The sequence below is a fragment of the Porcisia hertigi genome, chromosome 34 (assembly GCF_017918235.1).
Source record: "Porcisia hertigi strain C119 chromosome 34, whole genome shotgun sequence".
NCBI classification, from domain to species: Eukaryota; Euglenozoa; class Kinetoplastea; order Trypanosomatida; family Trypanosomatidae; genus Porcisia; species Porcisia hertigi.
The window spans coordinates 158,492-176,127 of record NC_090593.1 but is presented as its reverse complement, the minus strand read 5'-3'; the positions used below and the strand labels follow the sequence as shown (position 1 = coordinate 176,127).

At 58.0% G+C, this 17,636-nt stretch overlaps 7 protein-coding genes across 7 annotated transcripts; all 7 read right to left on the bottom strand.

Annotated features, from left to right (window-relative positions):
• Nucleotides 1–221: 221 nt before the first annotated feature.
• JKF63_01640 (uncharacterized protein) lies at nt 222–1,037 on the bottom strand (the record flags this gene model as incomplete). The annotated part of the gene is made up of 1 exon (XM_067897686.1): nt 222–1,037. One exon carries the CDS (start codon nt 1,035–1,037, stop codon nt 222–224), a length of 816 nt encoding a protein of 271 aa, XP_067753843.1.
• Nucleotides 1,038–1,705: 668 nt separating this feature from the next.
• Nucleotides 1,706–3,394, bottom strand: JKF63_01639 (uncharacterized protein; the record flags this gene model as incomplete). Its single annotated transcript, XM_067897685.1, has 1 exon — nt 1,706–3,394. The coding sequence occupies one exon, from the start codon at nt 3,392–3,394 to the stop codon at nt 1,706–1,708; it is 1,689 nt and encodes a 562-aa protein (XP_067753842.1).
• A 1,837-nt stretch (nt 3,395–5,231) lies between these two features.
• On the bottom strand, nt 5,232–6,512 carry JKF63_01638 (uncharacterized protein; the record flags this gene model as incomplete). Its single annotated transcript, XM_067897684.1, has 1 exon — nt 5,232–6,512. The coding sequence occupies one exon, from the start codon at nt 6,510–6,512 to the stop codon at nt 5,232–5,234; it is 1,281 nt and encodes a 426-aa protein (XP_067753841.1).
• Nucleotides 6,513–7,419: 907 nt separating this feature from the next.
• JKF63_01637 (uncharacterized protein) lies at nt 7,420–7,899 on the bottom strand (the record flags this gene model as incomplete). Its single annotated transcript, XM_067897683.1, has 1 exon — nt 7,420–7,899. The coding sequence occupies one exon, from the start codon at nt 7,897–7,899 to the stop codon at nt 7,420–7,422; it is 480 nt and encodes a 159-aa protein (XP_067753840.1).
• Nucleotides 7,900–8,633: 734 nt separating this feature from the next.
• JKF63_01636 (uncharacterized protein) lies at nt 8,634–10,307 on the bottom strand (the record flags this gene model as incomplete). The annotated part of the gene is made up of 1 exon (XM_067897682.1): nt 8,634–10,307. One exon carries the CDS (start codon nt 10,305–10,307, stop codon nt 8,634–8,636), a length of 1,674 nt encoding a protein of 557 aa, XP_067753839.1.
• Nucleotides 10,308–11,062: 755 nt separating this feature from the next.
• JKF63_01635 (uncharacterized protein) lies at nt 11,063–12,619 on the bottom strand (the record flags this gene model as incomplete). Its single annotated transcript, XM_067897681.1, has 1 exon — nt 11,063–12,619. One exon carries the CDS (start codon nt 12,617–12,619, stop codon nt 11,063–11,065), a length of 1,557 nt encoding a protein of 518 aa, XP_067753838.1.
• A 1,130-nt stretch (nt 12,620–13,749) lies between these two features.
• JKF63_01634 (uncharacterized protein) lies at nt 13,750–17,037 on the bottom strand (the record flags this gene model as incomplete). The annotated part of the gene is made up of 1 exon (XM_067897680.1): nt 13,750–17,037. One exon carries the CDS (start codon nt 17,035–17,037, stop codon nt 13,750–13,752), a length of 3,288 nt encoding a protein of 1,095 aa, XP_067753837.1.
• Between the last annotated feature and the right edge of the window lie 599 nt (nt 17,038–17,636).

Sequence of the window (17,636 nt, the reverse complement as noted above, 5' to 3'; positions counted from 1 at the left end):
GATGTGACTAGTGCGCAAGCATATGCACAGACAGGGGTTTAAGTGTGAGGGGAGGGGTGGGCAGCAACAAAGCGATAGTGGACTTCGCGAGGCAGTCTGTAGGTGTGGGGGGGGGGGCTTGACTGGGGGTACGAAGGGTGGAGAGGGGTGCATCAGCCGCACGTGAAACAGCGCGAGTCGAGAGGTGATCCCGGGAGTGTGGCGGAATGAACACTTTTTTTTTACGCCCGCTCCGCGTGTTCTTTTTCTTCTCCATTGCCCTTTGCCCCCTCACCATCGGCGTCGTTGACTGAGTAGGCGTACACGTCCCTATTAGACAACCCTAGCAGGGACTGCTCTACTTCTTCCATATTGCCGCCCCACGCTGCTTCTAATTCTGTGCGCGACAGCTGCGATGCCCAACTGTACCGCTTGTGGAGTGCGCGGTACTTGCGCACGTGCAGTACGTTGTGAATGCCGCGTAGTTCATAGCGCCCGCGCGCGAGACAGCGCTTCCACTCCGGGCTGCCCACCGGAACCAGTGCATTCGCGTAGAATAGGCGCTGCACACGGGCACGATATTCGGCCTCAGCGGCGCGCTCTGCCGAAGGCACAGGTTGTCTTGCCGATAATGGCGACAGACTCATCGGATTGCTGTTGTCCCAGTTGGCGGGCATGAATGGGGCCACGAGGGCCTTTTCATCTTCCCTCTGCAGCTTGAAGATTTTCACACGCGATGCGGCATCAATATCTGTGCTCACGCCGACCAGCGACGGCGATGCCTCCGCGTTGGCCACAGGGGTGTCAGCCGACGTTGCACCTGAGGGGTTCTTGATGTGATAACGACATTCCAGCTCCGTGACGTGCGCACTGCGCAGGGGCCCACACAGGGGGTGGGCGCCTGGCAAGCGAAGGTAGAAGGGCTTCGAAGCTGTGCCAGTGTCGCCATCCTTCTGAGTCTTCATCGCTGTCGCATCGCGCTGTGAGCTGTAGAAGCTTTTCAGCTCAGGAATGAGATACATAAACTCCAGGTAAAGCAAGCGAACACGCGGCTGCATCATAGCCGCCAAACATTCATTGATTTACTTCGTCAAACGGGGAAGTCGGATTGCCCAGCGTGGAAATGGGGTTGCGTAGGCGAGAGGCCGTACACTGGGGGAAAGGGGGAGAGGTAGAGGGAGGGAAGGAGAGGGGAGAGGGAGGGGAGTGAAGGGCAAGGGCTTCAAGACACACAAGCTCGGTGGCCTCCCCTTTGCGGGTGGCCGCCCTGCCCTGTGATTGAGTTTCCTGTGTGTGTTTGTGGTGGCGCTCGACGACGCCGCGGGGCGACAACAAAGGCAAGAAAGAATAGCGAGGAGCTGAGTGGGGATAGGGGGGAGGGAGGGAGGGGGGGGAGAAAAACTCCCCGAAAGGGCGATGTGTCCAATAGTGCACCCACCCGCGTTCTCCTCCTCCTCTCACACACACACACACGAGAGAGAGAGAGCAGTTTTTGTGAGTGGTCAACGAAGCAGTCGTAGCAGAAGAAAGGAGAAAGAAGAGGATGGGTATGAAGGGGAAGGGGATGGGTCGGGGGTACTCTCCTCCTCTCCGACAAACTTTAGGGGCCGGACCTTGTCGAGGATGACGACAGAGAGGAATCCACATGCGTATCTACCGCCCGCATGCGAGTGCGGTTGCCCCCCCCTCCGCCACTCCCCCAAACTAAACTCTACACTGGGCCTGGTCAAGGGGGTATGGCGCTCATCAGTCGCTCTTCAATGCGACGCTGGATCTGGGTTGGCTGTCGCTGTGAAGCACGCCGACTCTCGTGACTGCTCCCCTTGTCAGGGGTGGTGTCTGTGTCTTCATCCGCCTTTGTAGACCCCCACAGCAACCGCACCACCTCCTCTGTAAACGCGGCATGGGGGGAGAGAGAAAAAATATGAGCCACGCTCGCTGCGATGCTGCGGCAGTACATGTCACAGGTGAGATGCGTAAGCCTGCGCGGCGGCTGCACCACCGGCGTACTTTTCATCGTAGTTGTGTCCCCGCACGTAAAGGTAAACACATCAGGATGCTGAGAGACAAGCTGGCCGATAGTATCCTGCACCGCCTCTGCAACTTGAGCCGCCAGACAACGTTGCCGCTGCTTCGCCTTCCCATTCGTTTTTGACGCCTGCAAGGAAGACCGGATGGAGGGGATTGTGGAGAGGAGTTCTTGGAGAGGCATAGAGAGGTCCAGCACCATCACGATGCTGCGCGCACGTGCTGCGCCAGGGGCTGCGGCGTCCAGGGGGTACTGTGCAACATAGCTCGTTCCTAGCACTTGCCTCACCTGACAGACATCATCGAGGAGGCGCGCTGACGCTTCTGCATGGGCCCATGTTCCGTCGATGAGTCGCAGAGATACACGCGGCATGACTTCTTGCGACATGAAATCACCAACCGTATCAAAGAGATCCTGTTGCCGCAACAGTGACGGCGAGTCTGGGGGTGTGCCTCCTGTGAGAAACTCGCCATTCAACGCAGTCAAGCAGAGCACACGCACACCAGGTATGGAGGCGGAGGCGCTGTCCAAAGGCACACTGCCATTCAGCACGGCAGCCAATCTAAGGGGAAGATGCACGTTGCTGAACGTTGAAGAGCAAGAAGGCATTTCCTCTGCGGCGGCGACGGCAAGAGTGGGTGGCCCACGTTCTCGACGTGGCTTCCGCACAGGTGGGCCAAGACTGGGCGTATCTTGGGCTGCGTGGGTGATCACAGCTACGGCCGCCGCCTTGGAGGGGGGTCTTTGGAGGTCATCTTCCTCCTCCCACCACTCGCACGTGCGCGCAGCACTGGCGCGTATATCATCGTCTTCGCGTGTTTCATCGATGATGCACGTATAGGAGCCACATATCAAGTGATGTGAGCCAAAGACGCCGTCCTGTGCGCGACACCACTGCAGTGGTGGCACGTAGGGTGACAGCTGCACCTGAAACGACGAGATCGCCCCCACCGATTCGTCCTTTGGGATCGAGCCGAGTCCGCTCTCGTGAAAGCTGTTAGAGTGCCACAGACAGCTGCGCGTTGGTGATGCGAGAAGCGACGTGACGCTCAGCGAGCGCTGCAGCTGCGCACACCAGTGAATCGAGATGTGGGATATGTGCCCAACCACCGTGTAGGTGGCAACACATTTTTCGTCACCCCCATCGCGGTCACACTGAAGCACAACTGCATACAAGGTTATGAAATCTGCGCCGCTGTCTTCCATAGATTGAAGCCCCACCACGTCTGGTTTACCGCCCTGAACGTGGGAGGACACTGGCGGCGAGTGGAGCTCCGCCGCGGGGGGAAGAAGCTGCAGACGCAGTCTAGTCGCACTCGGGTGCCGACGTAGGATCGAGCACAGGTGGCGGGAGAACTGCGCGGACGTGTACACACCCGTGGGCATCGTGAGAACGGGGGGGGTGGGGGGGGTGGGTGGGTTACTAACAGCGCAGTGAAGGGGCGACGGAAAAGCTGAGGGAGCCTTGGAAAAGATATCCGAGCAGTTCAGTATTGTGATGGATGTCGTGGTGGTGGTGGTGGTGGTGGTCGCGCCTCCCAGAGGTGGTGCGTCAGTCAGGATGAGAAACTCAGGCGAAGAGAGTTACATGCGGGAGGCTTTTCCGGCTGCTTCCCTTCCCCACCCTTCCCTTTGACCGTGTCTGAGTGTGGAAGCAGGACATGTATATTGTGCTTGCGCAGGAGTGTGTAGTGGGTGGGGAAAGAGGGGGGAGGCGGGACCACCGTTGACGTGAGAGTGTTGGCAACAGAAAGAGCAGGGAAACGAGCACAGCGGAGGGCGCGAAATTTGTAATAGACCAGAGGAGTCGTGTGTGTGTGTGTGTGTGTGTGCGTAATACCCCACAGCACCTACATGGCAGAGCCCCTTGCCTCCTTATTCAGCATAAACAAAGGTATGCGGTGGGTGGCGATGCCGGAAAAAAAGGGGGGGGGTAGTTGCCTTGACGCGCTGCTCCCCATTGCTTCACTTCTCATCTCATATACGTATTGACACACACACATGCACACACCGTGTGGGGGGCGAAGCGGCACAGAAGCAGAAATGCCAGAGGAAGAGGCCAGTGGTGACGGCCATGTAGGGGAAGGACCACTGCAATGTGATGAGCATCCCTCCCCCCCCCCTTTGCCTCTTGGCCATGAGTGTTCCATTCCGCTTATCAAAGATGCGCCCATTTATACACGCACCACCCCGCTTGCCCCCTTTGAGGGTAGCCACACAACCCCCCTCCCTTTCAATGCTTTCCTTGACATTTGGCGCTACCGTAACTGACCATCTTTTTTTTGTTGTTTTTGATCGATCCAAAGAAACAGAGAAAAAGAGAAAAGCTGCGGCAGGACACCCTCCCGCTGTCGCAAATACATCGCATGAAAAGACAGACAGACACAGACAGAGAAAAAAAAAGAAAAAAACGAATGTGGAATTGACTGATTGACATGGGTGAAAGAAGAAAGTTGAGGGCGGTGTAAAGACGTGCACGTGACTTAGGTCACACGACACAGGAATTTAGAAGAAAGTGAAAAAGAAACATAAAAGTGTGTGGTGCTGCACATCATGGGTGTATCCGTGTCCGTGTTTTCTCTCCAGCTCATGCGACTTCGACGCGGGCGCAGAGGTATGGGAGAAGAGCGGCAACACCAGTGCGGAGGGGAGGGGGAGAGAGAGGAGTTTGTGCGATGACAGTGCGGAATAAACGAAGAAATACAGAACATGTAATCATGTCATATCTTTTCCCTCGGATGGATGCACTCACCCCACCCCACCCCACCCCACCCCACCACCTCGCCTCACCTCACCGTGTTCTCAACACCAACTACCGCCTAGCCTTCTCGAATATGCATTCACAGAACCAAAAGAGAAGATGCTCTGTCGTGGAGGCCCCCTCCCTCCCCTTTTCAAACAAAATCAGGTATCTGCCTCATCGTTTTTGGTGCAATCGTTTCTCCGCGAGATCGAGCCCACAGCAGAGTGAGGCACGAGTGTGCCTGCGGAGGATGCACCAACTCTGCCTGTTCCAGGTGCACACCTTCGTTTGCGCTCAAGGTCCACACACTGGGTCTTCACAGCACCATCAGCCGTATACGTGCGCAGTGATGTCGGCGCGCATCGTAAGGCGGATCTGAATATTTGAAATGATGAGTGCGACACACAGACAGACAGACAGACACACACACAGTTACATGTCGATTCGCACTCCAGGGAAGATACCGTACAGCACGCATGACTACGCAAGTGCTGCTGCGGCCTCCATGGACGGAGGGGCGACAACAGGATCTGTTTTCCGCATTGCGCGCTCCAAAAAGCACGCGGTCGTTTCTTCGAGTTGATCTTCCAGCGGCACCATTGTGCCATCGTAGTCGCCTTGAACCACCGAGAGTTTCGCCCGCATATCACTCTCTATCACGGCTTCCTCCTTTTCGATTGCGCGTACACGCTCTCGGAGTCTATAGAGGCTGTGGCGCAAACTCTGCACCATCTCTGCCGCTTCAGAAGAAGGATTGGTAGAGAGCGGAAGGACTTCGCTTTGATTATCGTGCACTGCAGCCACAACACCAAGTTCAGTGTCGTCCGTGCTAGCACTCCTGGCGACGGCGTCGGCTGCAGTCGAGTGTGAAGACCCCGATGGGGAAGTCTTGAGAGGGGTGGCGGTTTGCTGCTTCTGGTTTTGGCCACGCTCCTCACCGAGTGACATCGTATGGAGCCACGCCTTCGCCTGCTCCGTAATCCTCCCTGTGTCGGCGTTCTGCGATAGCAACACCGGCGCCGTAACCAGCTTCACGCGGTAGTAGTTCCGAACGCAGTGCAGCCATTCTCCCATGCACCCGATCGGGGTGCTGATGCGATACAGCGCCAATACGCTGTGATGAGGATTGTCGCAGAAGCGCTCCACCTCGTTCATGACATCATAGCTGAGGAGGTCACACCTCTTCAACAAGCTGTCGCTACGTGTTGCGAAGAAGTCATGAAAATACGTGTTGCTGAGAAGTACTTGGGAGGCTTTCCATGTGCAATCCTCGGGGGCCTCGCCTCGCACCTTCATCACCAGCTCCATCGTTGCAATAGCCTCATCTGGTGGGCAAAGGTACTGGCTGGCGATGCGCAGCGCTTCTTCTGGGCACTCGGAGAAGTGTTCGTAGCAGCGCAGGACCGACTCGTATGCCTTGTCGAGGTACTCCTCTGCTACTGACTTCATATGGAGGGTTTCGTTGAAGTGCCCACCTTCAGAGCGGCGCTCCTGCTCCACAATCTTGCGCTCAAGCCACTCAATCTGAAAGGTGATGAGCGATTCCTTCTGAGCTGCCGCATATCTGATCGCTTGCAGCGGCGCGAGACGTGGTTCGTAGTAATGGCAGATACGCGTCTTATTGAGTGTGTACTCTGTGTGGAGGTACCCAAGCTGGGCAGAGTGGGCCTCGACGTCGTCCTCCAGGGCAGCCAGATCCACTTCTTCCTGCGCCAACTCCTCGCGGAGGCGCGCGAGCTCGTCGGATGGCTGAGACAACATCCTTGATGCCACTAAAGCAAAAGTCTTCTTGTGCTTCTACCGTTTCTCGAGTCTACAGGTGAGTGTCAGCGCGCCGTAGCCAAGTAAATCCGTGTGCACGTGGGTCTATGGACGTAACGGGATCGTTCGAGTTGAACAGAGTGACACTCCGATATATGTATATATTTGTATAATGAAAAAAGAGAGGGGGTTGTAGAGTACGATTGGGAATCACTGCAAATAAAAATGCTGAAGGCACACCTCTGGACGGTACAACCGGTCCAGTGGCCCCCCTTTTTTTTTATCTGGGGAGCCCATGCAGTCCCTGTTCCCTTGTCATTGTCGAACCATTCCTATTCATGAGGAGTGTCCAAGGGCCCACCAGCGCAGAAAACTTAATAGTGATATATCGCCGCGAATTGCTGTGGTCGGGGTTCCCCCCCATGGCGATACATCAGGGCAGCAGTGAACCGTAAACGCGTGTTCACGGCTGCCTGGCGCCACGCGATTTGCCTAATAAGCAGGCTGTGGTGTGGAGTGCCGAGTTTTAGCCACATTGTTTGATGTGAAGGCATATGAAAATGCTGAGGCAAACATATAACAGAAACCTTGTGCATTAAAAACAGACAGTGCCAAGGGGAGGGGGAAGAGAATCGGGACTACTGTGTGCCCCCCTCCCCCCCTCCCCCCCCCAACCCAACCCACCCAGTTGAGCAGGGGATGTAAGTAGGAAGTGTGCCCGGAACATGCGATTCGACCATTTGAGAGCACCTTTGGCCGCGTCCATTGATGCGTTCTTCGCTAACCTTCACCACCTGCGTTTTTGGACTCTCACATGAATAAAAATATCGCAAGACACCGCTGAGTTGCCTTGGATTCGACATGCCACACACGCAGCGTCACGACGTCGTCTGAGGAGAGCCTCTCGCTAGTTGCGCAGGTAATTAGACCAACGCGTGCGAGAAAACTCTTTCCAGTTCATGTCCAGCTGCTCATAGACGTCACCGGACACCTGCGGCGGCCAATTGATTTCCTCTTCCAATCGTGTGAAGGTGTCCAGTGGGAAGTAGGCGGCGGCGTTCTGCTGGTTGTGCTTCACGCCAGGCGGTCGCTCCAGATTGTTGAGCCGCAGTGAGATGTTCACGTCGGTGTGCTCGCGGATGATCTTCTCCACTTTGTTCATCTGCTCTTCTCCCATATCCACCTGAAGCGTGATGTAGCGTGCGTACGTAATGGCGGTGTTGTCGGCGTCTCGGAAGCGGCTGTATGGGCGTAGGATGCCCTCGTTGGATAGCTTTCGGATCAGACCGCCGTGGTTGTAGATGCTCACAGCGATTTCGCGTAGCGCCTGTGAGGTGTGCTTCCGCGGTCGCGGCTTCATCACCAGCACAAGGGAGTAGAAGACCATCGGGATTGCCCCGTGCCCTGCCCTTATCGGCGCAGGGAGGAATGAAGCAGAAAAGTGGGCGAATGCCGCGAGCGGCTTGCCTCACGCAGACTACACAGAGGCGAGGGTTGTGGGGAGAAGGGAAGAGGAAGGGGGGGGGGGAGAAGGCCGGTCAACAAAGTCGGTTTGCCACAGAGCAAAACAAGAGGTGTGAGGTGTCCTGTTGCAGGAGCGGAGGACGACGCGTGCCGCCTGTCCGGCGCTGCGTGTGTGTGTTTAAAAAGAACAAAAGATTCCTAGAGTTGCGGTTTGTTTGTTTTTCAGGAGGTTTGAGGATTACGGCTGCTGCACGGGCCACCATTGCCCGACATCAACAAAGAGTTTGTGGACGGTGCGCGCGCGTGAGTGCAACCAAGTGGAGAGGGATCAACGAGAATTAGGGGCAAAAAAGGAAGGAAAACAGAAAAAAAAAGATGCTTCAAGCACGCGTACGTAAGCATGCGGGGCACACGCCGAGGGACAGTGGGCGTTCAGGCAAAAAGTCGCTCCGCGGACTATCAAAGGTGCAGGTAAGATACACTGCGACGAAAAAGGGGGGAGGGGGGGGAGGTGATGGTGTGACCGCTCGTGAAAAAAAAAAACAAATACACTGCCTGCTGCAAGAAACAGGAGTGCTGGCTCAGCGCATTCAGCGCGTTCTAAGCCGTGTTTGGGTTGGTCACCCTCGATGCTACGGGCATGGCGAGCGCGTGTTGTCACGGGCCGGGGAGCGCTGTTTCTGCGCTGAGGAAGTAGTTGAGAACCACCGCGCTCGCTGTCTCGATGGAGTACTGGAAGGATGCCTTCATATAGCGGTGGAACTCGTCGTCACTGATGAAGTGCTCCTTCTGGTCCCATGCCACGTACCAGTCGTCGACAGCCTGCCGGGCGCCCACGGCAGTATTGTTGAGACGGTAGACATGACGCGAGAGAGGGAACATGTCGTAATTAGAGGCGCCCCGCACGATGGCGACTGGGACAGTGGGGAACTCTTGTGTGAGCACGTGCAGCACACCCGCCCCCTCCATCGCCTGAACACAGGAGAGATCCTTGGCGGCATACAGACCCTGGAACAATTCCTCCGTATATTGCCGACACAAGACGTCGGAGCGCGGCCCAGCTAAAATTTGGCTTGTGGACACCTCCGCACAAGTCAACAGGATTGGCGTGGTTGGCGGTTGACGGTTGGACAACAGCGCCGCCGCAGACGACGCGCTTGCTGACGCATCGCGGCTGAAGGTGCTGCCCTGTGTTCGCTTGCTACCGTGCATATTCGCGTCTTCTGCGGCCGCCTCGTTGGCCTCCCAGAAGGCTTGCATCGACTTGCGCACCGTGTCCGATGGACTAGGGAAGGGCTTGCCGTTCATGGCGCGCTTCATTTGCTCTGCAAAAGATGACACGGGATGGCGGAAGGAGCAGGGGCCAAACAACGAAGTGGAATTCTGCATCCGGCAGCGTGGCCGTGAGCAGAGCGAAGACAAGTCGTTTTCCTCGACACACAGCCCGCACTCCTGGATCAGGGATGCATGCGTGACGCAAACAGAGCCGAGTGCCACCTTCTCTGCCTCCGGCGCCCAGTGTTGCTGGCAGACGGGGTTGGCGGCTTTCTCGCTCACCTCGACAGACTCTCCCACACGAGTCTTCGGCGGAACGCGCGGGTTCCAGCCGCCACCACCCACCACCGGCGACACACCCGCCGTGCCGATCAGCGTCACGCTCTGGACGCGGAACATGGGCAACTCCATCACGGCGGCTGTGCATGTTGCAGCGCTCGTCACGAAGATGCCGGTGGTCACGGCCAGCACCGGAATCTTGCGCAGTCCACCCGTCACAACTTCGTTCTCCGCGTGCCGCTGGCTGCGCATGCCCCACATTGGTGGGTCGCGCACAGGTTTCTCCAAGAACCCGAAATGAGCAGATCGGCAGCCCTCAATGTGTATGGGGGTGCTGTAGCGCATTGCTGCTCTTATGTAGAACAATTCGTGCATGCCCGAGTAGGTGCCGTTGTCCGCCGCCAGGAAGACGTGTGCCCGCACGGGCGGGTGACTCGCAGCCGCAGACCGCGCACGTGCCGAATGCCCATCGCGCAGCTGTTCATACTGGTGTACATACTCAATGGTGGATGCGAGGTTCTCGTCTCCATCTTTCAGCGCCACACCGTACTTCTTGAGCGTGCTGGCGGTCGTCTGCTCACTCGATCCCACCATTGCCGCCGCCACGCGCGCCGCCTCCCGCCGCGCCTCATCTAGCAGTTTCTGCGTATCGTTGGTGACATAGCAGTACTCCTGGCTGTGGCGAGTCGAAAGGATGCCGTGGTCGTGGGTGAAGAGGAAGAGAAGGTAGGCGACCAAGAGCACACTCACTGCGCTGAGCACGCTCTTCATGCGCATGGTGGGGCGCGGTGGGATGGATGCAGTTGGGGAGGGATGAGGAGGTGGTTGAAAGATCCGTTTGTGAGAGGTGCACAATTATTGGATTCAGGTCGAATCTGCTTAGCAGCCCGCATAGGCCCGTGGGATGGATTTGTGCGAGATAGTGCTGGTGAAAACAGGGGGTGGAGAGAGTGACAGCGGAGACAGAGTTGGTGGCAAAAAGAGGAGAGAATAGGGACAAAGGGTGAGCCGTGATGGCCAGGGTGGGGGGTGGGGGGGTTACCTAGACGGTCCGCGGCGCGAGATTGACCATGTTTTTCCCCTCTCCCCCTCCCCTCCCCAAATCGTGGGGTGGTGATTGCTTGTGTCGAGCTGCAAGCGCCACGTGCAGCGATGGTCTCGTTGACTGAAGGTGTGTGTGCGTGTAAGATAGGGTAACATGAAAAGAGCTCATTTATCTATCAACATGTATGTTAAAGCAACTCCGGGATACCGTGAGTCGATGTGGGGCGGTGGGGGGAGGGGGAGGGGGAGGGGGGGGGGGCAGAGATGCGCTTACAGGCGGCGGCTTTTTCTCATTAGATCCACAGATGAGGATAACACGTCCGTGGATGAAAGTGACAGGGGTGGGGCAGCGAGGCCGAAGTGCCAAGTGGTGCGTCACATACTATTGACTTTCTCCCCCAGCTTCAACTGCTGGGTCAACCATCACATCGTGTGGCGGCCTTCGGTTATGATTTGCCCCCGTCGTGCCGACAGGATTCGTGACGTGTTTAGGCAAAGCTACGGCCACCAAAGAAGTAGTTGGAGAGCACGAACGTTGCTGTCTCCAGAGCGTATTGGAGGGAAGCGGCAGCGAATTCTTGGTATTCGGCTTCAGACAAGAAGTCCGGGCGTTGGTGCCATGTGTACGCGGCGAGGGTACTCTCGTGCAGCGCTCCTTCGGCATTGATAGCAGCGGCCACGCTCGGGCTCACCGTCAGCTTCCCCGAGGCGAGTGCCGACCGCCACACTGCCGGCGGCACGTACACTTTCTTCATGGGGTACATGTCATAGTTGGAGGCGCTGCGCACCACAGCCACGGGTATGTCGCGAGCGGTGCGGTCCAGTGTCAAAGAAAGCAAGAAGCCCATCGAGTCCATAGCTCGTACACACGCCACGTTCGTGATGGTCAGAGGTTCTCGCGTGTTTGCCTCGTACTGGCCACGTTCTGTGAGAAGGCGCTGGGCGATCTTGAGGGCTTGAACGGTATGCTCTCGGCAAAGGAAGTCGCGCTCGGCGCCGATGTGAATAGTGTTACCAGTGGCCTCAGCGCACTTCACGAACGACGCTCCAGAGGGGCCGACGCGGTGGCGCTCCTTTCCTTCCCCAGTTGGCTCCATGGCTTCGTTGGCTTCCCAGAAGCGTGTCTGGACCTTCTTGACAGTCTCCGGCATATCTGGCCACGTCTTGCCATGGGATGCCGCTTCGATACTCCGGGCGAGCGCATCGCTGGCGAAGTACACTTTGGTTTCACAATCGTGTTCGTTGCTAAGGGTGCTGCAGTGTGGTCGACTGCACTGCGAGTGCCGCGTATGCTCTGTGCAGAAACCCGTTTCGATCAGGTACGCCGTCGACGTCACGCACACACTGCCGAGAGACAGTGGGGTGACTTCACCAGGCACGTGTGGCGAGCAGCCGTCCCTGTCCACTTGAGCGCCGGTGCGCGCGTCCTCAAAGTTGAGCTGTGAGGCGGTGGGAGGTGCGGGTGGCACCACATTCGCGCCGGCAGTGGCGGCCTCACCCCTCATGATCGCCTCCTCCTCAGTCACCTTGAGGGCGGTGTAGGAAGACGTGTTGGTTGGGTCCCAGCCACCCAACATCGGCGAGAAGCTGGAGGTGCCGATGAACACCATGGCGTCGTAGATGTAGTCGTGCTGGTGACGAAGCTTCAGGACGCTCCGCGTGCAGAGCGTGGTGCTGATGTAGTTGATGCCTGTTGTGACGGCGAGGCTGCGCACCATATGTCCATCGGCGTGACGGATGTAGCCCATGTGCGCCGTCTGACAGTACGTGAGAGATAGCACCTGCGTGTCACTCATCGCTCTGATGAGGGCGCCGAGCTCGTGCGTGCCGGAGAGGTCGCCGCTGTCGGCGCACATGAACACTGTCACGTGCTCTCCTACCCTCGCAGCTGGGGTGCCGATGCTGTTGGCAGCGGTGCCCACGTCGGGGACGTCAGCGGGCAGTGCGAGCGCGCGCGGCAGCAGCAGTGAGCACACGAGCAGGAACACTATTATCACAGAAAGAGGTGCGACTCGCACATGTCGCGACAGTGACGTGTGCTTCATGGCTCGTGCAATGGGCCACAGAGGGAGGGGGGGATTAAGTCCAAAGTGGAACGGGAAGCGCTGTGCACAGGGGCCTGACCAGTTTTGAAGCGTTTGTGTAAAGTGTAGGGTTTGTCTCTCTCTCTCTGTGTTTGTGTGTCGGTGTGTCACCAGCTCATCCAGTTGGGTGGTCCCGTTGAGGGTGTGTAGGGGAGGGGAGGGCGGGGGGGCTGACTGTGAGTGTGGCTTGACCTTGGGTAAGGCGCCCAAATCGATGACGTGTTTCGTGGAAAAGTAAATGAACAATTAGGGTACCATCACCACAAAAGTTGGGGCAAAAAAAAAGACGAGGGAGGGAGTGGACGGAGGGCGAGGAGGCCGGTGACGATGGGAGAGGGCCAAGGCGAGGTAAAGCAAAGTGAGGGGAGGGACATGAGAACAAGGTGTAGGGGCGCATCGGTCTCCACTGACGGCAAGCTGGCAGCTGGCGGTGCTTCGACGTGAATGATAGGCCCCCAGTGGGCCTTTGAAAAAAAAAGGGGGTTGGACTAAAGACGGGAGTACTCACGTTTTCCTATGCCACGATAGCCACACTGCATGGTGGCCCACATACACTCAGACCGTTGTGGCCTCCCCCCCCCCTCGAGTCCCTTGGGTGCATCGGTGTGCGATCCATAACCGTCAAATATATTTTTGTTGTTTTCCTTCCTCTCCCCCCGTGTTCTCCAGTGAATGTACTGGCGCTGCCTTGGCGGGGGTGGGGGAGCACACAACACCGACTACAACGTAAACCAACATGGGGGGAGGGGGGGGGCATGGATACCCTCCTGGATATGCGAAATCTGTCCCCCGGGGACGAGACGATGCAGAGAGAGGGGGAGGAGGAGGGGGGGCGGGGGGGAGAGAGGGAAGAAAAGGATGAGGGGTGCCCAGAGGCAGCCAAAACGATGCCCCTCCCCCCCCTCAAAACTACGCAAGACTCCAATGGGCATACGAATCTGGACACAGCGACACAAATCCCCCATCTTCCTGTTACGCCTGTCAGACGTCACTGCAGGCAAGTGGGGCCCCGCATTCAGCCCTCCTCCTCCTCCCTTCCCTCAACGCCTCCTCCATGTCTCCAGTGAGCACACCACATGAGAAGGGAGGAGCTACACCGCTGTGGCGGGTGCGGTGGAGCTGAGATCTACCAACGAGATCAAATTCTGCGGCGCCATCTCCGTTCGTACTGCTATCACTTCTTCGGTGGGAGGCAACGACAACAGCACCTTGAATTCCGCTGGGTACACACCCTCCACTATGCTCAAGGTCACGTTCTTGCGCACTTCTTCGCACACATCGTCGCTACCGGAGAGGGCCAAAAGAAGAGGCACGGGTTCCGGCAAGCGGCCTAGGGAGGCGACGGTGTTGTATACGTTTACAAACTGCTTCAGCACACGCCGCACATCCTTCTTGAGTGTCATGAGCCTCTGCTCATCTGCCTCCGCGGCCGCGGAACCTGAAAACGCTGAGACAACGGCCTCCGTTGACACGGGAAAGTAGAAGAGCTTCACGGCATGCGCCCAAGCTGACAAGAGGCGCTGACGCAAAGCAGCCATTGTGGTGACACACTCCGTCTGAATACACTCCAACGCCCGCTTGGCCTCTTGGTCCTCTGGGCTCGACCCACTGAATAGCGCGCCCAGCACCGTTGCGTGCTGCTCCAGAAGACTGCGTAGTTGGTAAAGCACATTGTACTCTACGATCGCCCGACACGGATCATCTAGATGCATACGCAGCGGACCGTCGGCCTCCACGGAGTGCGCTGTCTTTAGCAGCGACTGTAGCAGCTCCAGCACAAAGGACGTCACGAGCGTGTGCGTAGCCAACGGCGCCGCGCCGGGGTTTGAGTCTGCGGTCTGGTCAGTCGAGGAGTACCCCTGCGCTACTCCAGCGTGCTGCTGCTCGGCGATTGCACCAAGAAGCTCGGCTTGACGCGCGGTGTCCCGCAACACTGAGTGCACGACAGCGCAGTACGCAGTGATCTCGGGGGAGGGGGGTAGAATGAGCTGCGATAGGACGCGTTGCAGGTCGTGCGCACTTCGACGCTGCAGTTGTCCATCGTTTGCTTGTCGGAACCGAGTAGTTGTGGCAGCAGCGGGGATGGTGGAGCTAGACATGGCCATACCGATTTCACTGTCGTGAGGGAGTGCACTCTCCGACTCCATCGAGAGAGTCCCGCCCTCGTTGGCATCGCTGCCGTATGTGAAGGCGACAAGGAAGTCGAGCACATACGTAGAGGGGGGGTCAGTCCTCGTGTCGGCGCTGCACTCTCCTGGAAGTGGCGATGCGCTTTGTGCGTCGCCGGGGTTGGCTGCATGCTTGAGCGCGTCAGATGACGCCAACCTCCGCAGTGTCGCTGTTCGGCTAATGATGCCCGCTGTGCTGTCCAGCAAGTGCGTCGACAAGACACGAAGCAGACGTTGGAACAGCTCACGCGTTTGCTCAGGGGCTACCTCACGAATCAATCGGGTGAGTGCAGAGCCACCCCCCAGTAATGGCTTGAATGTTGTGGCGGAGTAGTACTCAAACAGCGCCACCAGCGTCACACAGGCCTGGATTGCCTGCAGCGGGGCATTCAGCACTGACGAGGCTGCAGCTTCCTGCTGCGCACGCGTTGTGACGCCAGCGTATCGCTGAGGAAGCGTGTGGGCCTCCTCTTGCCCAGAGCCGCGAAATGCTGCGGCCAGTGAGCGACCGGTAGCAGCCGTGAACAGGCGCGACAAACCGCGAGTCAGGCTGCGTGAGCCTTTGGGCGGGGCGAGGCTCCCTGTGCTGTCCACATGGGCAGTGTTGCCGCGCCCTCCACCCCCGTCACCCCCTCCCAAACCACCGGCGACCGCACCGAGTGCTGCCCCTGTTCGCCCCAGTCGCTCCAGAACGTTGTCGAGCGCAGCCCGAACGTGCTTGCACACGCCTTCAAACACGTTGTCCAGTAGGGCCTGCTGGCGTTCCATTTCACGTGCAGGTCGTGTAGTCTCGCTTCCACCCTGTGTAGAGACCGAGGCAAACGGCGTCACTGTTGTGGTTGCCTGGGCACGCTGTCGTTCCCGTCCCACCCCCAGCTCATCGCTGACGAAGAAGTTGTGGAGAAAGTCCTGCTCCTCGACGATGGTCTGGTGCAGCCATGCGCAAAGAGAGCTGAAAAAATAGGTGGGATTGTTCAGCTCCGCTTCCAGGGGGCGGGTCCCCATCCCCGCTTCGTCGCGACCAGGCTTACTGCCAGCGTCGTCGTCGTGCACAGAAGGTTGACCCCCAGATTGGTAAAGGCTGGTGGACGTGTTCGCTGAGCCGGTGGTGAGGAGGTGGAAGTACCGTCGCAGCACCGACGCCCGACGCAGCCGCGCCACCTCATCAAGAAACTTATCGTGCAGCAACGGGTTTTCTTCGTACAAAAGACGCACACACTGCAGCTGGAAGCCCGTGACCTCCGGCACATCCCCGGCAATTGAGCCGAAACCGCCGGCGGCAGCAGACACGGTGACCACCCCAAGGTCACGGCTTCCGACGACTCCAGCGGTGGCGAGAAGATGGCGTGCGATCTTCTCCGTGGCGCGTGCGATAGCCCCGTGCGTGGATTCCATGACTGTCGCCGCACCTTGGTGATATTCCAGGGACTGCATGAGGTCGTTACTGCGCTGGTGCACTTGCCGCGCCCGCTCCAGCACCTTGAGGAAGGTCATGTCGACTGGCCCCTCCTCGAGAATCCGCTGCTCATCAGGGCCAAAGTCGTGGTGCTTGCGGAACTCCTCAACCTCCTTTTCGTGGCTCTGCACCATCTGGAGCTCTGCTTGGTGAATGTGAATCTGATAAAAAAAGTTTTCCACTTCTTTGCTGTGCCGTCCCTCAGTGGTGTTCATTGTCTTCTCTAAAGAGGAGCACTTCGACTCCAACTCGTTTACTTGTGCGGCTACTCGCCGGTAGCTCTCATAAACGGCCGTGAACTCTTTCAGAAATCTCTTGTGCACGTCGATGGTACGACGGTCAAGGGCACTGCGAAGTGCGGTTGATGTGGTGCTCTTGACACAGCTGGAAGCCGCAGTCGATGACACTGGTGGGGGGCTGCGGTTGATGGTGGTCGAGGCCTCGACGCTGCTGTAGTCATCCTTGTCACTGTCTCCCAGGCAGTAGAAGTAACCGGGCAAGATGTTGTCCACGTAGCTCGCCAGATCCTTGATGTCGCTGCTGGACTTGATGTCCAGTAGCTTCGCCACTTTGCGCTGCGTAGCGCTGTTTTTCGCTGAGGTGGACGCGGCTGACAATGGGGGCGCGGTCGGCGTGGGACAAATCGTGTCAGCGGACCGCTTCTCTAGCACAGCAGACGGGGGTTGTGTACTGGCGGCCTGCAGAGACGAAGGCCCTGTGCCACCACCACCACACAACGAGGACGACTGAGACATTACCTCCTCCGCGCTGGTCAGAGTGGTACTCATTTTCTTTGCTTTACAAACGCAGCTGATGCAGCCAGTTTAGGAGAGGGGGTGGGACACGCGGAGGATACTAGAGAGGGGCGCCTTGAGGGAACCTTAAAAGAAGATGTAGCAGAAGTGCGGGGAAGAGTAGAAAGGGGGAGCAATAGCGGCAGGGTGGAGGACATCCAGTTAAGCCGTGAAAGATGCGGTGCGCTGAGAGCCCCCCCCCCCCTCCCCTCCCCTGGAACATGTGCAAGCCAAGAAAAAAGCTGCGGAGGGAAGGGGGAGGGAGGGAAGGGGGAGGGAGGCAGGGAGGGGAGGGAGGCAGGGAGGGTAGGGAGGCAGCACGCTTGGACAGACGGTCACCACCACTTACATACTCGTCATTCCCGCTGCTGCCTCCACTGCCTGGCTAGTGGGAGAGGGCGGCCACGTGCTTCATATCACGCCCAAGCATTTGGAAGTCGCAGTCCCGCTACCAAAGGAGGCAACACGTCGGCTAAAATCACAGGAAGAACAATAAAGTGGTATCGAGACATGTGGAGTCGGCTACAGAATTTGGACAGCGTGCGAGTGAACGTGAACAA